The 21,812-nt window shown below is 44.3% G+C and overlaps 1 protein-coding gene across 1 annotated transcript in view; it reads left to right on the forward strand.

Moving 5' to 3' along the window:
* The first annotated feature begins 6,842 nt into the window (after positions 1-6,842).
* The window catches only part of LOC104357119 (maltase-glucoamylase, intestinal-like), a 47,036-nt gene continuing 32,066 nt past the window's right edge, over positions 6,843-21,812 (forward strand). Inside the window, exons 1-13 of the mRNA XM_033005925.2 lie at positions 6,843-6,966; positions 7,972-8,045; positions 11,489-11,609; positions 12,421-12,530; positions 13,573-13,724; positions 15,101-15,272; positions 16,839-16,938; positions 17,691-17,803; positions 18,937-19,062; positions 19,508-19,639; positions 20,075-20,194; positions 20,829-20,942; positions 21,685-21,769. Of these exons, the coding sequence (XP_032861816.1) occupies positions 6,843-6,966; positions 7,972-8,045; positions 11,489-11,609; positions 12,421-12,530; positions 13,573-13,724; positions 15,101-15,272; positions 16,839-16,938; positions 17,691-17,803; positions 18,937-19,062; positions 19,508-19,639; positions 20,075-20,194; positions 20,829-20,942; positions 21,685-21,769 (1,543 nt within the window). The remainder of the gene's footprint in view (positions 6,967-7,971; positions 8,046-11,488; positions 11,610-12,420; positions 12,531-13,572; positions 13,725-15,100; positions 15,273-16,838; positions 16,939-17,690; positions 17,804-18,936; positions 19,063-19,507; positions 19,640-20,074; positions 20,195-20,828; positions 20,943-21,684; positions 21,770-21,812) is intronic.

Genomic DNA, 21,812 nt, shown 5'->3' on the forward strand with positions numbered 1-21,812 from the left:
TCTGCTCCAATGTGGGGTCCTCCATGGGCTGCAGGGAGGTGTCTGCTCCACCATGGACCTCCGTGGGCTGCAGGTGGGTGTCTGCTCCAATGTGGGGTCCTCCATGGGCTGCAGGTGGGTGTCTGCTCCAATGTGGGGTCCTCCATGGGCTGCAGGTGGGTGTCTGCTCCAATGTGGGGTCCTCCGTGGGCTGCAGGTGGGTGTCTGCTCCAATGTGGGGTCCTCCACGGGCTGCAGGTGGGCATCTGCTCCAATGTGGGGTCCTCCATGGGCTGCAGGGGGGTGTCTGCTCCACCATGGACCTCCGTGGGCTGCAGGTGGGCATCTGCTCCAATGTGGGGTCCTCCACGGGCTGCAGGTGGGTGTCTGCTCCAATGTGGGGTCCTCCGTGGGCTGCAGGGGGGTGTCTGCTCCAATGTGGGGTCCTCCACAGTCTGCAGGGAGGTGTCTGCTCCACCATGGACCTCCGTGGGCTGCAGGTGGGTGTCTGCTCCTATGTGGGGTCCTCCATGGGCTGCAGGTGGGTGTCTGCTCCAATGTGGGGTCCTCCATGGGCTGCAGGGGGGTGTCTGCTCCACCATGGACCTCCGTGGGCTGCAGGTGGGTGTCTGCTCCAATGTGGGGTCCTCCGTGGGCTGCAGGGGGGTGTCTGCTCCACCATGGGCCTCCATGGGCTGCAGGGGGGTGTCTGCTCCAATGTGGGGTCCTCCACGGGCTGCAGGGGGGTGTCTGCTCCACCATGGACCTCCGTGGGCTGCAGGTGGGTGTCTGCTCCACCATGGGCCTCCATGGGCTGCAGGGGGGTGTCTGCTCCAATGTGGGGTCCTCCATGGGCTGCAGGGAGGTGTCTGCTCCACCATGGACCTCCGTGGGCTGCAGGTGGGTGTCTGCTCCAATGTGGGGTCCTCCATGGGCTGCAGGTGGGTGTCTGCTCCAATGTGGGGTCCTCCATGGGCTGCAGGTGGGTGTCTGCTCCAATGTGGGGTCCTCCGTGGGCTGCAGGTGGGTGTCTGCTCCAATGTGGGGTCCTCCACGGGCTGCAGGTGGGCATCTGCTCCAATGTGGGGTCCTCCATGGGCTGCAGGGGGGTGTCTGCTCCACCATGGACCTCCGTGGGCTGCAGGTGGGCATCTGCTCCAATGTGGGGTCCTCCACGGGCTGCAGGTGGGTGTCTGCTCCAATGTGGGGTCCTCCGTGGGCTGCAGGGGGGTGTCTGCTCCAATGTGGGGTCCTCCACAGTCTGCAGGGAGGTGTCTGCTCCACCATGGACCTCCGTGGGCTGCAGGTGGGTGTCTGCTCCTATGTGGGGTCCTCCATGGGCTGCAGGTGGGTGTCTGCTCCAATGTGGGGTCCTCCATGGGCTGCAGGGGGGTGTCTGCTCCACCATGGACCTCCGTGGGCTGCAGGTGGGTGTCTGCTCCAATGTGGGGTCCTCCGTGGGCTGCAGGGGGGTGTCTGCTCCACCATGGGCCTCCATGGGCTGCAGGGGGGTGTCTGCTCCAATGTGGGGTCCTCCACGGGCTGCAGGGGGGTGTCTGCTCCACCATGGACCTCCGTGGGCTGCAGGTGGGTGTCTGCTCCACCATGGGCCTCCATGGGCTGCAGGTGGGTGTCTGCTCCAATGTGGGGTCCTCCGTGGGCTGCAGGTGGGCATCTGCTCCAATGTGGGGTCCTCCACGGGCTGCAGGTGGGCATCTGCTCCAATGTGGGGTCCTCCATGGGCTGCAGGGGGGTGTCTGCTCCACCATGGACCTCCGTGGGCTGCAGGTGGGCATCTGCTCCAATGTGGGGTCCTCCACGGGCTGCAGGTGGGTGTCTGCTCCAATGTGGGGTCCTCCGTGGGCTGCAGGGGGGTGTCTGCTCCAATGTGGGGTCCTCCACAGTCTGCAGGGAGGTGTCTGCTCCACCATGGACCTCCGTGGGCTGCAGGTGGGTGTCTGCTCCTATGTGGGGTCCTCCATGGGCTGCAGGTGGGTGTCTGCTCCAATGTGGGGTCCTCCATGGGCTGCAGGGGGGTGTCTGCTCCACCATGGACCTCCGTGGGCTGCAGGTGGGTGTCTGCTCCAATGTGGGGTCCTCCGTGGGCTGCAGGGGGGTGTCTGCTCCACCATGGGCCTCCGTGGGCTGCAGGTGGGTGTCTGCTCCACCATGGGCCTCCATGGGCTGCAGGTGGGTGTCTGCTCCAATGTGGGGTCCTCCGTGGGCTGCAGGTGGGCATCTGCTCCAATGTGGGGTCCTCCATGGGCTGCAGGGGGGTGTCTGCTCCACCATGGACCTCCGTGGGCTGCAGGTGGGCATCTGCTCCAATGTGGGGTCCTCCACGGGCTGCAGGTGGGTGTCTGCTCCAATGTGGGGTCCTCCGTGGGCTGCAGGGGGGTGTCTGCTCCACCATGGAGCTTCACGGGCTGCAGGGGGGTGTCTGCTCCAATGTGGGGTCCTCCACAGTCTGCAGGGAGGTGTCTGCTCCACCATGGGCCTCCGTGGGCTGCAGGTGGGTGTCTGCTCCTATGTGGGGTCCTCCATGGGCTGCAGGTGGGTGTCTGCTCCAATGTGGGGTCCTCCATGGGCTGCAGGGGGGTGTCTGCTCCACCATGGGCCTCCGTGGGCTGCAGGTGGGCATCTGCTCCAATGTGGGGTCCTCCATGGGCTGCAGGTGGGTGTCTGCTCCAATGTGGGGTCCTCCATGGGCTGCAGGGGGGTGTCTGCTCCACCATGGGCCTCCGTGGGCTGCAGGTGGGCATCTGCTCCAATGTGGGGTCCTCCGTGGGCTGCAGGGGGGTGTCTGCTCCACCATGGGCCTCCATGGGCTGCAGGGGGGTGTCTGCTCCAATGTGGGGTCCTCCACGGGCTGCAGGGGGGTGTCTGCTCCACCATGGACCTCCGTGGGCTGCAGGTGGGTGTCTGCTCCACCATGGGCCTCCATGGGCTGCAGGTGGGCATCTGCTCCAATGTGGGGTCCTCCACAGTCTGCAGGGGGGTGTCTGCTCCACCATGGACCTCCGTGGGCTGCAGGTGGGTGTCTGCTCCAATGTGGGGTCCTCCACGGGCTGCAGGGGGGTGTCTGCTCCAATGTGGGGTCCTCCACGGGCTGCAGGGGGGTGTCTGCTCCAATGTGGGGTCCTCCGTGGGTGCAGGGGGGTGTCTGCTCCAATGTGGGGTCCTCCACAGTCTGCAGGGGGGTGTCTGTTCCACCATGGAGCTTCACGGGCTGCAGGGGGGTGTCTGCTCCTATGTGGGGTCCTCCATGGGCTGCAGGTGGGTGTCTGCTCCAATGTGGGGTCCTCCATGGGCTGCAGGGAGGTGTCTGCTCCACCATGGACCTCCGTGGGCTGCAGGTGGGTGTCTGCTCCAATGTGGGGTCCTCCATGGGCTGCAGGTGGGTGTCTGCTCCAATGTGGGGTCCTCCATGGGCTGCAGGTGGGTGTCTGCTCCAATGTGGGGTCCTCCGTGGGCTGCAGGTGGGTGTCTGCTCCAATGTGGGGTCCTCCACGGGCTGCAGGTGGGCATCTGCTCCAATGTGGGGTCCTCCATGGGCTGCAGGGGGGTGTCTGCTCCACCATGGACCTCCGTGGGCTGCAGGTGGGCATCTGCTCCAATGTGGGGTCCTCCACGGGCTGCAGGTGGGTGTCTGCTCCAATGTGGGGTCCTCCGTGGGCTGCAGGGGGGTGTCTGCTCCAATGTGGGGTCCTCCACAGTCTGCAGGGAGGTGTCTGCTCCACCATGGACCTCCGTGGGCTGCAGGTGGGTGTCTGCTCCTATGTGGGGTCCTCCATGGGCTGCAGGTGGGTGTCTGCTCCAATGTGGGGTCCTCCATGGGCTGCAGGGGGGTGTCTGCTCCACCATGGACCTCCGTGGGCTGCAGGTGGGTGTCTGCTCCAATGTGGGGTCCTCCGTGGGCTGCAGGGGGGTGTCTGCTCCACCATGGGCCTCCATGGGCTGCAGGGGGGTGTCTGCTCCAATGTGGGGTCCTCCACGGGCTGCAGGGGGGTGTCTGCTCCACCATGGACCTCCGTGGGCTGCAGGTGGGTGTCTGCTCCACCATGGGCCTCCATGGGCTGCAGGTGGGTGTCTGCTCCAATGTGGGGTCCTCCGTGGGCTGCAGGTGGGCATCTGCTCCAATGTGGGGTCCTCCATGGGCTGCAGGGGGGTGTCTGCTCCACCATGGACCTCCGTGGGCTGCAGGTGGGCATCTGCTCCAATGTGGGGTCCTCCACGGGCTGCAGGTGGGTGTCTGCTCCAATGTGGGGTCCTCCGTGGGCTGCAGGGGGGTGTCTGCTCCACCATGGAGCTTCACGGGCTGCAGGGGGGTGTCTGCTCCAATGTGGGGTCCTCCACAGTCTGCAGGGAGGTGTCTGCTCCACCATGGGCCTCCGTGGGCTGCAGGTGGGTGTCTGCTCCTATGTGGGGTCCTCCATGGGCTGCAGGTGGGTGTCTGCTCCAATGTGGGGTCCTCCATGGGCTGCAGGGGGGTGTCTGCTCCACCATGGGCCTCCGTGGGCTGCAGGTGGGCATCTGCTCCAATGTGGGGTCCTCCACGGGCTGCAGGTGGGTGTCTGCTCCAATGTGGGGTCCTCCATGGGCTGCAGGGGGGTGTCTGCTCCACCATGGGCCTCCGTGGGCTGCAGGTGGGTGTCTGCTCCACCATGGGCCTCCATGGGCTGCAGGGGGGTGTCTGCTCCAATGTGGGGTCCTCCACGGGCTGCAGGGGGGTGTCTGCTCCACCATGGACCTCCGTGGGCTGCAGGTGGGTGTCTGCTCCACCATGGGCCTCCATGGGCTGCAGGTGGGCATCTGCTCCAATGTGGGGTCCTCCATGGGCTGCAGGGGGGTGTCTGCTCCACCATGGACCTCCGTGGGCTGCAGGTGGGTGTCTGCTCCAATGTGGGGTCCTCCATGGGCTGCAGGGGGGTGTCTGCTCCACCATGGGCCTCCGTGGGCTGCAGGTGGGCATCTGCTCCAATGTGGGGTCCTCCGTGGGCTGCAGGGGGGTGTCTGCTCCACCATGGGCCTCCATGGGCTGCAGGGGGGTGTCTGCTCCAATGTGGGGTCCTCCACGGGCTGCAGGGGGGTGTCTGCTCCACCATGGACCTCCGTGGGCTGCAGGTGGGTGTCTGCTCCAATGTGGGGTCCTCCACGGGCTGCAGGGGGGTGTCTGCTCCAATGTGGGGTCCTCCACGGGCTGCAGGGGGGTGTCTGCTCCAATGTGGGGTCCTCCGTGGGTGCAGGGGGGTGTCTGCTCCAATGTGGGGTCCTCCACAGTCTGCAGGGGGGTGTCTGTTCCACCATGGAGCTTCACGGGCTGCAGGGGGGTGTCTGCTCTGCTGTGGACCTCTGTGGGTTGCACAGCTTGCCTCACCCTGGTCTTCACCGCATGAAGTGTCCTCCAGTTTCTGGAACACGTCCTCCGCCGCCTCCTCCATCGACGTCGGTGCCTGCAGAGTTACTCCTTCCTCCCCCCTTTTTAAGCACGTTGCTGCAGAGGCGCTGCTACGGCTGGTGGGCCCTGCCTTGGCCACCCGCAGGTCCATCCTGGAGCCACTTGGCACTGGCTCTACAGAACGTGGGGGAAACCTCGAGCAGCTTCTCCCAGAAGCCACCCCCAGTAGCCCCTGGCTACCAAAACCCGGCCACACAAGCCCTGGCATTTTCATTCCCGCAGTTCAATATTGCGCCGTGGCTTGCAGAAAACTTGTGATAAATCTGTGATGGCAGAAACGGGAATTCAGGGCAATGCCTATTTCTCGTGAGGGAAGACTCTGTGGAATCAGCAAAATGAAGCTGTAAATCCTTAAAAAAAAAAAAAAAAAAAAAAAATCCCAGCTAGGCTGGAGGTGTGCAGCTGCCATTGGTGTACTTCGTTAGCAAACGACGCGCCTGGCTGATAACAGGATGGAATAAAAGGTGGATTTACAACCAAGCACAACGGCTGCCAAAGGAAGGCAGAAGGGCTGTAAGGTATGTAATCTAATTTACAGGGTCCCTGTTTTTCTAGAAATTTTTGCCCAGCCGCTGCCTATTTGCCTGGAGGTCGAACAGGCATTTATAAATCAAACATCCTTATTTTTAACATCTAAGTAGTTGGGAATGAAAGAATGGAAAACGGAATGTTATGGTTGTTTGGGATGAGTGCTTAGGGCATTAAACCCATTAACAGTAATAATAATACAACAAATGCAGGTTTGACATTTATTAATTATAACTATTATTATTATTTCAGTTTTTCCCCCAAAGGAATGTTAGTTCTTAGGGGTCCAGGACAATATTCAGTCAATATGAAAGAGAACTGCACCGGAGCAGAGCCACTGTATTGCCTAGTGCTTAAAATGAATTTTTGTCAGTGTAGTTTTTTGGGCTGCTTGGGCATGAGAGGTGAAGAGGCGCAACAGGCTTAAGCTGTTCTTTTTATGCACACGCTTTTATTCTCTTCTACAAATGACTATTTTAGCCTGTTAATATCTTTACTTTAGCGCAAATTAATATCCTCCTTTATACAACAGGAGTTTTTGCTTACAGAATATAAAACTTGTGAAACCAAAATGTGCAGATCGGTTCAGTTTTAGTTCTAGAGTTTCAGTAAAATGGGAAAAAACCCCCAACTCCATAATTAGAGTTGGATGAAAATTCTGTTTTGTGCATATTTAAAAGGAGTTTGCAGGGAGGAAAAGAAATCCCTCAGTGACAAATCACATCATCTGTGTTACCTGAATTATTCTGAATATGAGAACTATTGCACTTGGCCCCTACAGTGCAGGAGAGAATATGATTTAAAATTGAAATAATTTGTAGTTTTCCAGAATTGTTATTTTTGGTTGCCTTATACAAGTGTGTTTTTCTGGGCACAGATGGAAAAGAAGAAATTCAGCAAGTTGGAAGTTATATTAATCGTCCTCTTCTGTTTGGTGGTGGCCGTGGCCTGTGTCCTCATTGGAGTTTTAGCAACGAGGGAGACGGTATCCAAAAGCGCCCGTAAGTGCTGATTTCTGCCACTGAACCAGGAAAAAAGTCCCATCTTGAACATTTTGGGTCTGTTTGACAGAATTGTGTGTATACATAATAGAATAAAATATATTTAAATATAATATATAATAAACTATATAAAACACACATACAACGTATAATTTATAATTTATATATAGAGATAAAAATTATAAACAAATATAACAGATATAAATAAAAATTCAAATAATAATTTTATAATCTGCAGAAATTGTACACTGCCCTCAGGATGTGTTTGGGATTATTTTAATGACCATTGCGATCAGAGTCTTCAAGACTGAAAAATCACCAATCTTCCCTACTCCCCCGAAAAAATAAGAATAAACATTCTTCTTCTGCTTTTTGCAGAATTTATTATGGGTCTTGATGTTACTCCTTTTTTATCATTGACCAAAGGTGAACCGGTGTCACATGCAGATAGCAGGGCTGATGTTGAACTGCAGAAATAAATGGGACAATGCATAATTAAAGGCAAATTTTATTCCCCCTAAACCTCAGTTTCCTTTTGCTTCATTTTCTAATTGTCAAAAGAGGAGGATTTCAATATTTTTAAATCTAAAGCATCACTTAAAAAAAAAAAAGATGGAGGGAGACAAAGCCTGACGTACAGAGAAAAAGCAGTAACAGGGCAAACCTGTAATATTGTTACTGTTTGAGTATATCAGAAACCACTTGTCTTAGAGACACACCCTGTGTTGAAAACCTGGAAAAATTAAGTTTTTCTTTATCTGGAACAGTTGCACAGAATTTTGTAAAATGAGTGAGTGAGCTAGCGGTTGGAATCGACGCTCGTGGTTGGAGACTCTCGAGGCAATGAGAAGTGACGTGGGAAAATCATTATAAGGACATAATAATAGTAACAACAATAGTAGAAGTAGTAGTAACAATGGTAGTAGTCATAGTGGTAGCATTAGTACTACTACTAATTTTAATTTTAATTACTGAGATTAACCCCTGCGTTCCTCTGCCCCACAGAATTTTCCCCAAACTGCCCAAGCGTAGGAACAGCTGAGCGGATCGACTGCATCCCGGACCAAGTAGCCACCAAGGTCTGAAAACATGAAAAAGAAGCAAAAAAAAAAAGTTTTATAGCCTAACACCCACGGGGTAAATTGCTCCCATTTAATAACAAATGAAATTACCTTGTTTGTACCAGAGCAGGTTTTTTTTTTTAACCGTTTTTCAACTGGCAAATGCCTGAACCTTTTTTCGGTCACATGCAGCCATGGATAGTAACCAGTTTCACCAATTTAAGCCCATTACCAAGTTGGATTTTTCTCCTTCTGGAAGCACTTGGGGCAGTGACAAATTCCATCCTGTTGATTTAAATTTAAGTTTGCAACAAAATTGGACCAACACCAATAAATTTGGAAATATTTCCATTTTGCTGAAACTGCCTTTTTTTTGGTGAGATGTCGGATATTAAAGTTTCTAAAGATGTATTAAAATAAAAATTAGCTCATTGTGATGTGTAAGATTTTTAGGCTGTAATATTGCAATATTTTCTGAAGTAAATTGAGCCTCCATCGCTCTCTTACATTGATGTTGTCTCCATAACAGAGTGTAGAATTTAGAAATCAAGGTGAATTACTTCAGTTTTCCAGCAAAACTCGCTATCATAATTTCATAAAATATTATTTAATCCAATTTGTCTGCTAAAACCATAATGAAAGGTTAAACCGATGGCAGAGTTCTCTTTTCCATGGGAGACGGCATGTAGTGTTGGAGCAGCCTTGCGGATAATTTTAGTCTTTAATGAATAACTTGGAGCCATCTGTGCTGCACCAAGTGACTAATTTTAAATATTAACTTATAACTTAAAGTTAGAATTTAGTATAAATATTAAATATTGCTGAATTTGAGAATAAAAGCAGAGGAGCAATGCAGCCACCACATATTGCAGGAAATCTCACCACAGTTGTTTGTTTATTTACTTAGTCACTTATTTATGTCTTTAAGCCTCAGGTTTTGCATCACCCCTAAGATTTAATCGTGTCTTTTATAAGCTTTGGTGTGGAACGAAGTGAGCCACAAAGCAAATGAGTTGAAAATCCCATTTCCTTCATGAAGAGTAGATTTTTCAGAATTATTGAATTTATTTCAATAATAATGAATAATAAAGGCAACTTGCCGCCACCGTTTTTATCATTATGTGGTAAATGCTCTTTAAGAAAATGATAATTAATGTAAATTATATGTAAGCTCGTTTAGCTGATAGAAAGCCTTGCTTTCCTCACTCATGCAAAATGTATATAAAACCCCGGCAAACAAGATTGTAGAACTAGAATTATCAAGAATACTTATTTATTAACCGGGCGGAGGATGGGGAGCAGCTGGTGTTCATTAACCGCTCGCTGCAGGTGAGGTCAAGGTTTGGCCAGGCAGTGGCCCCGCGTGGCTGGGACGCGTGCGCGCGCGCGCGGGGATTTTCTGATGGGCTGGTTGATTTCTGTGGGCGGGTGTACAATAACGGGGGGATACGTGCGCGGTCGCACGCGGCCCCCGCCCCCGGGGCAGAGTTCAGGAGTTCTCGCTTACGCCGCGGCAAATCCCCCGCGTTTGGCCCCGTGGCTGCGGCCCAGGGCGGCCTGTCGCGTGGTGTCGCGGCCCGGAGGGCGCGGCGAGCGTTCCTGTTTGTTTACACAAAGGAAACGGAGTTTGTAGGAGTGCAAATAATTGTTCAGGTGGACTCTGCACCTTTCCGAGAGCTGGGCACGAGAGATATTGACTATAAAATATATACACTACAAAAGTTTATATATAGATATATTCACACACCCACCTATATTTATATAAGTATATGCATAAAATTAGATGTAAATAAATATACTATACTACATATACTATAATACAATGCAATGTAATACAAGAATTATATAATATATATTTTATATATATTAAAAAAATATAAAGCATATATAAAGAAATAAATTTTCAGGTGGACAAATAATTGTTTGGATCGACCCTGCTCCTTTCTCAGAGCTGAACATGGAATATATAGTCTCTAAAATATATATACAATAAATGTTTTATGTGGATATAGACAGATGTATATGCAACAAGTATTTTTATAAAGTATACAAAATACGTATACTATATATGGTGTGACATATAGCATAAAATAGTATTATATTATTATTATAGTATTATATATATAATAATATAAAGTATTTTATATATAATTTATGTATTTAAATTTTGAAACATATAGAAATGATTTTTCAGGTGGACTCTGCTCCTTGTTGCTGGACATGAAAGATACATGCTATAAAATACATGCTCTATATGTTTGTGTGAGTGTGTGTGTCTGTACATATATATACATATATACTTGATGCTTCGTGAAAGTCATTAATAGTCATGAAGACTATTTAGGGTCTTATTTAAAAATTCTTATTTTAATAATTTTATTTAAATAGTCCTTGATCTAGGAACAATAAAGAATAATCGGAAGATGGGAGAAAGGGAATATTAGCCAACCAGGCTTTGGGGTCACCTCTGATACTGAACAATAATTTTTTAATATTTAGTCCTAGCAGTCTGTAAGGTGGTTTAAAGAGTTGTTAATCTGCTTTAATAGATGGAGCTGCCTTTATAGAATGTCCCTTGTGGTTGGCTTCCCACAAAGTTCCCTGCATATCACTGTGACACTTTGACCCTGGGAATGACTTATTTCATTAACAACAAAAATAAATAATATTGATATATGACCCAAATCTTACCTTCAGAGGCAGAACTCTCTTAAAAAGCGGGCCAATAATTTAATTTCTAATAGCAGAGTGAAGGTGACTCGGCCCACTGGGCTGGACAGGTTGGTGTTGCCACATCAAGATGTGTTTTAAGTGATGTAGTTGCTTTTTTGTTTGTTTGTTTGTTTATTTTATTTTTTTTTTTTTTAAAAAAGGTGATTTTTCTCCATTTTGGGCTATGGCTAACTCACCTGGACATTCCTGATATCGAGGTCGATGTGACTAATGCTGGGTCAGTGAAGCATCTGATGCAGCAAGTGGAGATGTCCATGAGACACGGAGGAGGCCATGTCTTTGTCTCGATGCTCAAATTATTGTTATTGTTCACTATGTTAAAAACAAAACCAACCTGCACTTTCACAGAGTCTTCAGCACACAACTTTTTTTCCGCTCTTTTTATGGCTGTTGAAGCCACAAAATAATATTATTTAATTACATATTCAATATAATTCGATAATAATATCAATTTAATAATATTCAATAGTTTTTTAAACAGACTTGTATCACTCATGGCATTAAGAAAGAACAAGGGTCCAGAACCCTCATTTTTTTTTTCAGAACTAATGAGCAATTTTCCACTTTGTATTCCCAAAACAAGTTGTCCATGTTCTTTGCCAGCAAACAGACCTGAGAGGTCATTCAGAGATGGAGTCAAGCTCCTTGCAAATATTTTATGGGGATTTCTGGTTGGGTGCATTTTATGATGGGATTTAGTTGTATTGAAATCTCCTCCCTCGGGCCAGAGCCTCTGCACCCTCCGCGGCTGCTGCTGGAGCCCCCGGAGTGACACCAGCGTGCCATGGTGCTTCTTCTCCTCAGACCGTGGGTACAAAGTGGACGGCGGGCTGCGAGCGACTCCAGAGGGTGAGTTGGCACCAAAGCTCCCAGAATTAGGTGCATGCAGACTTCCATTTCAAGATAATTAATTCACTCTTATTTTATTTTATTTTATACTATTTTATGCTATTTTATTTTATACTATTTTATACTAATTTTCTATTTTAGTCCTCCTCCTCTCCTCCTCTCCTTCTCTCCTCTATTTTATTTTATTTGTATGCTATTTTATGATTTTATTTACTTTAGTTTATTTTGGTTTTACTTTATATTTATTTTATGTTATTTTATTCTTTTCTACTTTATTTTACTTTATTCTGTTTTTATTTTACTTTATTTTTATTTTATTTTAGTTCATTTTACTATATTTTATTTTATTAAATTAAATGCATGTATTGGTAGGATGAGGTGTAAGGGTTTTGCACTGCCAGAGGGCAGATTTAGGTGAGCTCTAAGGCAGAAATTGTTCCCTGTGCGGGGGGTGAGGCGCTGGCCCAGGGTGCCCAGAGCAGCTGTGGGTGCCCCCTCCCTGGAAGGGTTCAAGGCCAGGTTGGACGGGGCTGGGAGCCCCCTGGGCTGGGGGAAGGGGGCCCTGCCCGGGGCAGGGGGGGGCACTGGGGGGGGCTTTGAGGGCCCTTCCAACCCCGACCCAACCCCACCCCAACCCCAACCCAACCCCGACCCAACCCCAACCCAACCCCAACCCCAACCCCACCCCAACCCAACCCCAACCCAAACCCAACCCCAACCCAACCCCAACCCCAACCCCAACCCCAACCCAACCCCAACCCAACCTGGGGTTCCACCATTCTGTGACTCAATTTCGTTTCCCCACCCGAAGGGTTTCAGGCCACGCTGACGCGTCTCCCCTCGCCTTCGCTGTTCGGGAACGACATCGACTCCGTCCTCCTCACGGCGCAGTACCAGACGCCACAGCGCTTTCGGTTCAAGGTGAGTTTTTCACCTTGTTATCGGTAAGATGTTGGCCTGGCTGGAGCCCCGGGGAGATGCTGGCGGGGCTATAAAGGCAGATTAATTCTCTTTCTCACCTCATGACTCCCACCAAAACGCATCCTTCTGCTTCCAAGGTAAAACTTTCACCAGGAGAGGCTTTTTTGTACCCAGAGAAGCAATGGTTTAACACAGCAGGATTCGTGCATGAAAAATTACAAATATCTTTAAAAAGATCAGATTTACTTCCTTTGATTTCTAAAATGCTTTACATTTTATGGAAAATTCAGTGTTCAATGTGTAATAAATATGCCAAAAGCTGTGGATTTTGGGGCTGGACAGAACCAAGACTTCTGGGTTTTTACTTTGTTTTTTGTTTGGTTGTTTTTTTTGTTTGCTTTTTTTTTTTTTTTTTTTTAATTTTGGTTGGGGTTTTTTGTTCATTTTGTGGGATTTTGGTTTGGTTTTATAATATTTTTATTTTAAATTTTTTTCCTTTTTTTCTTTTATTTTTTCCTTTTTTCCTTTCTTTCCTTTCTTTTGTTCTTTTTTTTTCTTTTTTTCTTTTTTTTTTTTATGTTTTTTCTTTTGTTCTTTTTTCTCTTTTATAAATTTTCTTGGGTCTGGAGGATGTTTGCCACATGTTTTCCTGCCAGAAATCTGGAAGACAGGCTGGGTTTGGCTCCACCCAGCCAAGGTAGGACATGTAGAAAGGCTGAAAACGAGATGCTGAAGAAGGTCTGGGCAATGTCTACAAACAGAGTAATGCAGAATTCTGCCTCCTGCATCTTTCCCATGGGAAAAATACTCTCAAATCAAGCAATAATGGGAAATACTCTTGTATCTGCCCAAATAAAGAGGCTGAGTGGGTTTGCGCAGTCTTAATTTTGGCATTTGTTGATGTTGACTATTTCTTGTCCTGGTGCTGTTTTGCAGACGGGTGGTTTTTTTCACCAAGTGAAATTTGGATGGTTGTGCTGGAAAGTGTTAAAATGATGCATTAATTTCTAAATTACTTATTTTGTTCTTTAATCATGCATAGATCACTGATCCTAAAACACAAAGGTTCGAAGTCCCCCATGAGCACGTGGGACCTTTCAGTGGTCTGGCAGCCTCCAACTTAAAATATAAAGTTGATGTCCAGCAAAATCCCTTCGGCATCAAGGTGACCAGAGCAAGCAATGGGAGAGTTTTGTGAGTAAATTTTTGGGCTTTTTATCCACAAAATCGCGTTGCTATCTGTCTTCCCAGAAGGTCTATATTGCTTTAGGTGCCCTCTTCGGCCTGTGAACTGCTTCTCTTCTTTTGGTGGGTAAACGGTATGAAAAGACACTTTCCACATAAAATCTGGGAGATGGGGTGATTTATTTCACCAGGGTTTGGGTTTTGCCATCTTCTTTTGATGGATAAGCAGAATGGAAAGGCTCTTTCCACATAAAGTTTGGGAGATGGGGAGGGGCTTTGGGGTACTGCTGCGTTGGCTCTGTGCCCTCCTCTCTCCTTAACCCCGGGGAGAGTGGATGAATTGTGCCTTTGATTCATCAGTTATGATGAGAAGTCCATCCTAGAATCACTTTTTCTACCACATCTATCATGTCTTATTTATGCTGCTTCTCCGGAAGTTCTCAACCCCAAAATCAGGTTGTGCTTCAGGCGTGTGATAGGAGACCCTTTGCTACCAAACAGTGCTAAGCTGGTCCTAGAAAATAGTAAGTAAAATATTCAAAGTGCTTCTACACTGAAGGGTTTTAATCCCTTTAATACCCCAGACCTAAAGAAAGCAAAGCTGGGCTAACAGCCTTGCACTGAGTCCCACTGAAAGGTGGAAGTCTCAGGAGGAAATATTTATTAAATCAATTAAAAAGTGACTACTTAGCTGACAGCTAGCAGGAGTTGGATTGCTAGCAGCTCTTCAAGTTCAATTAATTAGGGTTTAATTTCTTTCCTGTTATTAGCAGTGTTCGCTTTCTTAAAAACCTCTCTAAAGACTGATTTACCATTAGCAAGCACATGAAAGATGGAAGAGGTGCTCAAGGCTGGTTTAGTTGGCAAATGGAGGGGAGAATAATTTAATTAAACGGGACCTGTTTGAAACAGCACTCTAGAAGATTGCATACATTTTCCTTAGGGTTTGATTTTAATTTGGAAGAAAAAATGTTGGGATATTTGAATACATGTTTTTGGAGATTGCTTTAATTTTCCTTAGACTTTTTTTTTAATTTGGAAAAAAAAATGTGGGACCTGTTTGAAAGAGCGCTCTAGAAGATTGCCTAAATTTTCCTTAGGCTTTTATTTAATTTAGAAAAAAAAAATTGCATTTTATGGTTTTAATGAAAAAGCCCCAAATAATTAATAAATTATGATTAAAAACACCCAGCATTTTTACCGCAATACACAACATGACTGGTTTTGGCCAAATTATGAGATACATATGACAAAATTAGGAGTGGCACCTGACGCAAATGCTTTCTTAAATAATGGTTTGGGGTTTTTTGAGGGGGTTTTAGCAATACTGATGGATCCAACCCTCAGCATAAAAATCTTTATGCAACTTGTCATCGTTTCGCCAGGTTTAATACCGCCATTGGCCCGCTGCTGTACGCCCAGCAGTTTTTACAGCTCTCCATCAAACTCCCAAGCAGAAACATCTACGGGGTGGGTGAGCATGTGCATAAGCGATACCAGCACGACGTCAACTGGAAAACCTGGCCCATCTTCAACAGGGACACGGCCCCTTCCGGAGTAAGCACGTATTTTATACCATCTTCCTTCTTTTCTGGTAAATTTTGGAATCCAGCCATAGTTGGCACATTCATGATATCCACTGAGGTTTTTTTCCTTAGAGACTGTCCAAGTGTAGCAAAATGTTGAGACACCACTGAATAAAATTCCTGTTGGAATAGCTTTTTGTAAATATTTGTATTGAATTGGTTGAGTTTTGCTGCAAATCTGTAGATGAACATTAATATCTGAGAGGCTTGTTCTTTTTTTTTTTTAATTTTTATTTTTTTTTCCTTCCTGCTCATGCACTGCTGTGTGCAAAATTCAGTAGATACATCATTTTTCCTGTCGTGATGTCATATCTTAGGAAATAATGCAAAGTTGCCCATAGCAGCTGTTGCTTTACAAAGCAAAACAGGTCAGCCAGCAATGTTTTGTTTCTACATGTTCTGTGTTTATTTGAGGTGATTTCTACAGCATCTGCTTTTCAAAAAGTATGAAAGCTTATTATTTCATCTGCAATGAGATGTTTTATCCTGAATCTGTGAGTTTTTGACACTATATTACTCTACCGCTGCACTAAGTTGCAAAATTTGTGATTTAAAACCAATCATTGGTATTTATACTAATTTTTTGCTTATTGTTTTTTCTGTCTTGGATTCCCACATACAGTATTTTTTGGGGGGCACTTTGGAGAAAATAGTCAAATGTTATTGCTGTGCTTATTCATAGATTTTTGGGCTGGATGAGAAAAAGGAAATATTTGGTAGAGTGTGTAAGTACTTGATAAGGTAATGTTGCAAAAAAAAACCTCAATAGAAGCCATTAAATTTCCGGTGTTTAATCAACAATCAACAATTGGGAGCAAGAAAAGTAATGTAGATCATGGAAGAAGGAATAATAGTATATTTTTAAACTTGATTTTATTTGAGTCTCTAAACCAACTTATTTATAACTATAGCATTTCAATTTTTTTTTTTTTTCGTTATTTGAGATAATAATGACATTGAATGAGTATTGAGCAGAGATTGTTTAATGCAGCACGGATCCTCATGCTGAATTTAGAGTAAGTCCTGAAAGCTTCTACTGAAATAGGAGTGACTTGAACAAGATTTGGGGAGCAACTCTGTTTACAGTTAATTAAAATTTTAGAATAAAAAAATCTTTCAAAGTTTTGAGACATCTTCTACGGGCTGATACACCTATTTTGTTTTTTGAAACAAAAACTGGAATTTGCCTCACTGTCAACAGAACTTGTTGTAGAAAAAGTCTCCTTTATTTTCTTTCCAAAAGATGCAATTTATAATCTACGTTTCTTAAATAATGGATATGTGGAGGTTCTTATCCAAATGGCTCAAATTTGGGGTAGATTTCCCCAAGTTTGTGCTTTCAACAGATTTTAAGCAACTTAAAGTCATTCCCATAAAAGAGAGAAATAAAAATAATGAGGTTGATGTTGGCAATTTTAGTTTTTGCTGTTTATTTCCTTTTGACAAGTTTAGTCTCACATGTGATATATTTTTGAGATACCACAGGGTGAATATATTTCCTGGGGTTTTTTAATCATCTTTTCTGTTTTCTTTTAAGAACATGGATAATTTATACGGTGCTCAGACTTTCTTCTTATGTTTGGAAGACAACACTGGAGCCTCTTTTGGTGTTTTCTTGATGAATAGCAATGCCATGGGTAAGGATGTCTTCTCCATAAATATTGTAAAAAAACATAAATATATTATTTAAATGATCTGAAAACCCATGGGTAAGAATGCCGTCTCCATAGCTCTAAGTATTGCAAAATATACAGATATTTATAAATGACCTGCAATGATCCTGCTGAGCTGATGTAGATTTTTTAAGAAATACAGTCACATGTCAACTTTTGAAGAAAGTTGTTTTAAAATCTTTGACTGCAGTAATTTTTCCAATAATTTACTTGTGTTTCTTATACAAGAAGCATTAAGGTTGTATTGCAAGATCACTGTAATACACCTTGTGCATATTTTTGATAATGTTCAGGGATGCTTCACGACAAGATACTAAAACCTGAGCCTAAATTTGTACTGAACAGCACTTGTAAATATATGCCCTTAATTTCCCTTAGATACGTGTGTACATATTTGGATGCTTAATAAATGTTCCAGCATCTTGAGACTGAAAATGTAATGAGAAGAAGTTGTGCCATTGGATTTCTCTTCCCTTTCTGGACTCTAAAGGAATGTAAATATGGACATTTTTAGGGAAAAAAAAAAAAAAAAAAAACAAAAAACTGAAAACTTCCCACCTGCTTTGCAAGCCCCAGTAACTTTTTTGGACTTCCTTGAATATTTTTGTTTGATATTTTCTCCTAAACAATTTTAATATCTTTTGTATTAGAATTACAGTCATCTGAGATTTAGGTAACATCCCAAATTGATTTTGTGCATTTTTTTTTGCTTGCAGAGTTTGCCCTGCAGCCGGCGCCAGCTGTCACTTACAGAACAATTGGGGGAATTCTTGATTTTTACATCTTCTTGGGAGACACACCCGAGCAAGTGGTGCAGGAGTACGTGAGGGTGAGTTGGTGAATGCCAGCCCAAAGGGAGCGGATCCTCCGTCCTTGGCGACTCTCAAAGCACGAGGACAGCCCAGGGCCAACGGCTCCTGCTTGTTCTGCTTTGGCCATGGCTCATCTTTGAGCAGATGATCTCCAACCTCCATCATCTTGTAGCTGATCTTGAGAAATTATGATTGAACCTTTTTTTTTTTTTTTTTTTTTTTTTTTTAAGTTTTCTTTCCTCCCCCTCTATTTCCATGAGTCCTCACTATTTTATTCATCCAAATTACAACTCAAGGTTTGCCCCTAACCTGTGGGGTTTGATGATAGCGTAATTTTATGGTAGCAAAGTAGCTATATCTCTGCTATTGAGGTATCTATGGCAACTAATTCCCATTTGTATTTTTGGGGGCCAAATACAAGTTTCAATAACTTCTTAAGGAAAGGATATATAAATTTCTAAACAGCAATAAATTTAGTGCTGTAGTAACTGAAATCTTTAAATTTTCTATTCTATTTGATTCTAGTCTAGTATAGTCTAATCTTACTCTGTTCTATTGTTTTTTATTTTATTTTTTTTATGTACTTTCCCCTTACTTCAATCATCACAATTTTTTTAGGTTCATTCTGCAGCTTTTCTTTACCTTGCCTCTGCATGGTAATTCTGTTCCTCAGATCAGGAATATCGATCTTGTGTTATTACCTAAAATCATCATTAAAGTGTAACAGTTGCTGTTTAAATACATGATAAAAAAATATTATTAAAACTAAGAGGTTTTTTGGCAAGGAAGCAAATAAATGGGTGCAATGCCAGAAAGCAAAATGAAGTGGCAATTTTATATAACATAAAAATAGAATATAATTTAATATAATATAATCAAATAGAATATAATTTAATATAATATCCAATATAATAACTTTCTTGGTAGCAATGGATACATCATTATTCTCATTCTTCACATCATTCACATTTGGTTGAGGTTTTTTGGGGAAATAAAAGCATAGAAAAATATATCAGCTATGAGCAATTGCAATGAAACTTACTTGTAATGGCGTTGAGTCTCTGATTTTAGAGAGAATCAGAGAATTCAGGGAACCAGACCCAAAGAGGGGAGACTGATGGCACTCGTTATTTTGGGGTTTATCTTCCAGTTCATAGGATTGCCAGCATTGCCATCGTATTGGGCTCTGGGATTTCAGCTCAGCCGCTATGATTACGGGTCTCTTGATGAGGTAAAGGCTGTTGTGGACCGAAACAGAGCAATCGGACTCCCTTATGTGAGTAAAAATGGGATTTTTTTTTTTTTTTTTTTTTCCCCCCCCCCCTCTTTTGGCCCTTTTCATTGGCTGCACAGTTTTCTATATAAAATGCAGAATGATTTTAAATATCATTTGCTCCCTTTTTTGTGGACACATTTTTTTGGTTTAGAGTTTCCAGCTCAATATATTTATTTCTATGTTATGCACATTGCTTGGCTTAATCTGTGAACCAGTGAGGTCAAACCCAGTCTGCAAATTCACTTTATGTTCTTCTGGAAAAATTAAAGCGCATAACAAGCTGATTTTTTTCAAAATTTAATAATGGATAGCAGTTTAAAAAATATTTCAGATGCCCACATCCAGCTAATTTTCTAGGAATTGTTAATGAAAAAGGAACACGTTGAGAAGATGCGCTGTGGTCGGGGCCCTGCAGCATCATGTCTAACATCCTGTTTTCTTCCAGGATGTTCAGCACACAGATATCGACTACATGGAAGCAAGGAAAGATTTTACTTATGACAAAGTGAATTTCAAAGACCTCCCCAGTTTTCAAAATTATATGCATGACTATGGGCAAAAATACATTATCATACTGGTAAACATTTAGCTATTTATTTTTCCATTTTAAATAGTATCATTATCAGTATAAATGTTGTATATTTTATATATATATTTATATATATGTTGTTACATGAGACTTCTTTCTGTGCAGCTGCTGAGCTCTACATAAGAGGTGTAGAGAACCCATAATGAGTGTAGAGAAATTATATATATATATATATTTAATATTGTATACTTTATACATAACAATAATATGTACCTGCATAACCGGTGAAGAGAACCAATAATTGGTAGAGAGAACTGTTATATATATATGTAGAGATAAAATGGTTATATTTGCATATATGTAAAAATAATGAAAAAACCCAGTATATATGTTATTACCTGAAACATCTTTCCATGTAGTTGCTGGGCTCTACATAAGCAGTAGAGAACCGTTTTCATTTGTGTGGGTTTTCCACTTTTTTAGGACCCTGCTATCAGCACTGAGGCTCTCACTGACGGTTCTCCCTACCAGGCCTACGAGAGGGGCCAAAGCAAGAAAGTTTGGATTAATGAGTCGGATGGAGTAACACCCTTAGTTGGAAAGGTAATAAACCCCTATGAAGTCAGAGCCCAATCCCATTTAGTTTGGGCCAGGGTAATCTTCCATTTTCCTGCTAGTCTCAATATTTCATAATATTTCCTGATTTTTTTATATTTTTTTTTTACATTTTGATTTTTTTTTTTAAATGAAAAGTGAACAATTTGAAGGGTGGGGAAACATGGGCAGCTAATGTCTGTTTATTTTCAATAGGTGTCAGAGAGCAAGTCTCCCTCTACTGCTTTGAAAATTTCTTTGTAATAGGTTTACAAAGGCAGCTGCTTATTGTAAAACTTGCATAACTGAAAAATAGTTTTGACTTTAAGACTGACTTTGGAGTTGAGAACTCAGAAGTTAACAAAGACACTTTAAATATCAATTAATAATGATACTCATATTAATTAATTAGAATTAATATTGATTAATAATGATAATTCACTCTTGCCATTTACAGTTCAAAAACCTTCTCCCAATCACTGTATCAATGTTGTCTTGCAAAACCAATAATCCCAAGGTTTTAGACCCAAATGTTTCTCTGAGAGAGCAATTTACATAAATATGAAGGAAATCTGAGGATTTTTGTATTTCTGCAAGGTCATCAACAGTTTAATTTATTTTTTTCCCTTTTTTTAAATTGGAGGTGTGGCCAGGAAGAACTGTCTTCCCAGACTTCACCAACCCTGACTGCACTAGTTGGTGGGTGGAGGAATGCAAAATATTTTATAACCAAGTGCCCTATGATGGGATCTGGATTGTAAGTAAATACTGAAATTTTCACGTTTTGCAAAAATAAGCTAATGGCAAATCAGGTTTTAGTCTGCACTGGTTGAAAGGAAGATATAAACTGAAATCCGCGTGGGATTTGTATCATTTCTGTAGCATTCAGTGCACTTGGGTGAAATCCTTGGTTTTTTTGGTATTGGAGGGATTATGTTAGAAATTGCATTTATCCAATGCACTCTATGCTTGTTTCTTTCAATAAAGGTGTATTTAATGTCATTTAATTTACCCCAAAACTGACTGTGACCAGGAACATAATTACTACACTTAATTTTAATAAACAGTACCTTTTTGGAGAAATTAGTTTTCCTCTAGAAAAAAGATGAACAGCTTTTGTAGGATTTGGGGTTTTAACTTAGTCAAGTAATTTTTCTCAGGCTGGAACAAATAACCTTGGTTTATGATGCAGGATTTGCGATAGTATTTGATTTCTCCAGTTTGGGCGGAGTACCACCATCACCACCCCAAATCATCTTTTTTCATGTTCAGAAAGGTATTTTTTTTTTCTTTGTTTATTTTGTAGCTCAGTGTCCTGGTTGCTGGATGAGGAGTTCATCAATTTATGAGTACTATTTCTTATGTGTTTCTTGTGCCCTCAAGTCATAGCTGCTGCAAGTGGGTTTGTCATGGCATATTTGGCTGAAAGCCCAAGAAATATTGCTGTTACGAGTAAATGTTATAGCTGCCATTTGAAATTAAAATTTGCGATTTTTCAGGATATGAATGAAGTAGCCAACTTCGTTCAAGGCTCAAGTAAAGGCTGTGAACAGAACGACTTGAACTATCCTCCTTTCACGCCCCGTAAGTCTGTTGTCTTTAGCTGTGGAGCAAAAAAAAAGAAAAA

Source organism: Tyto alba, unplaced genomic scaffold (genome assembly GCF_018691265.1).
Source record: "Tyto alba isolate M040663 unplaced genomic scaffold, T.alba_DEE_v4.0 Super-Scaffold_100000100078, whole genome shotgun sequence".
NCBI lineage: Eukaryota > Metazoa > Chordata > Aves > Strigiformes > Tytonidae > Tyto > Tyto alba.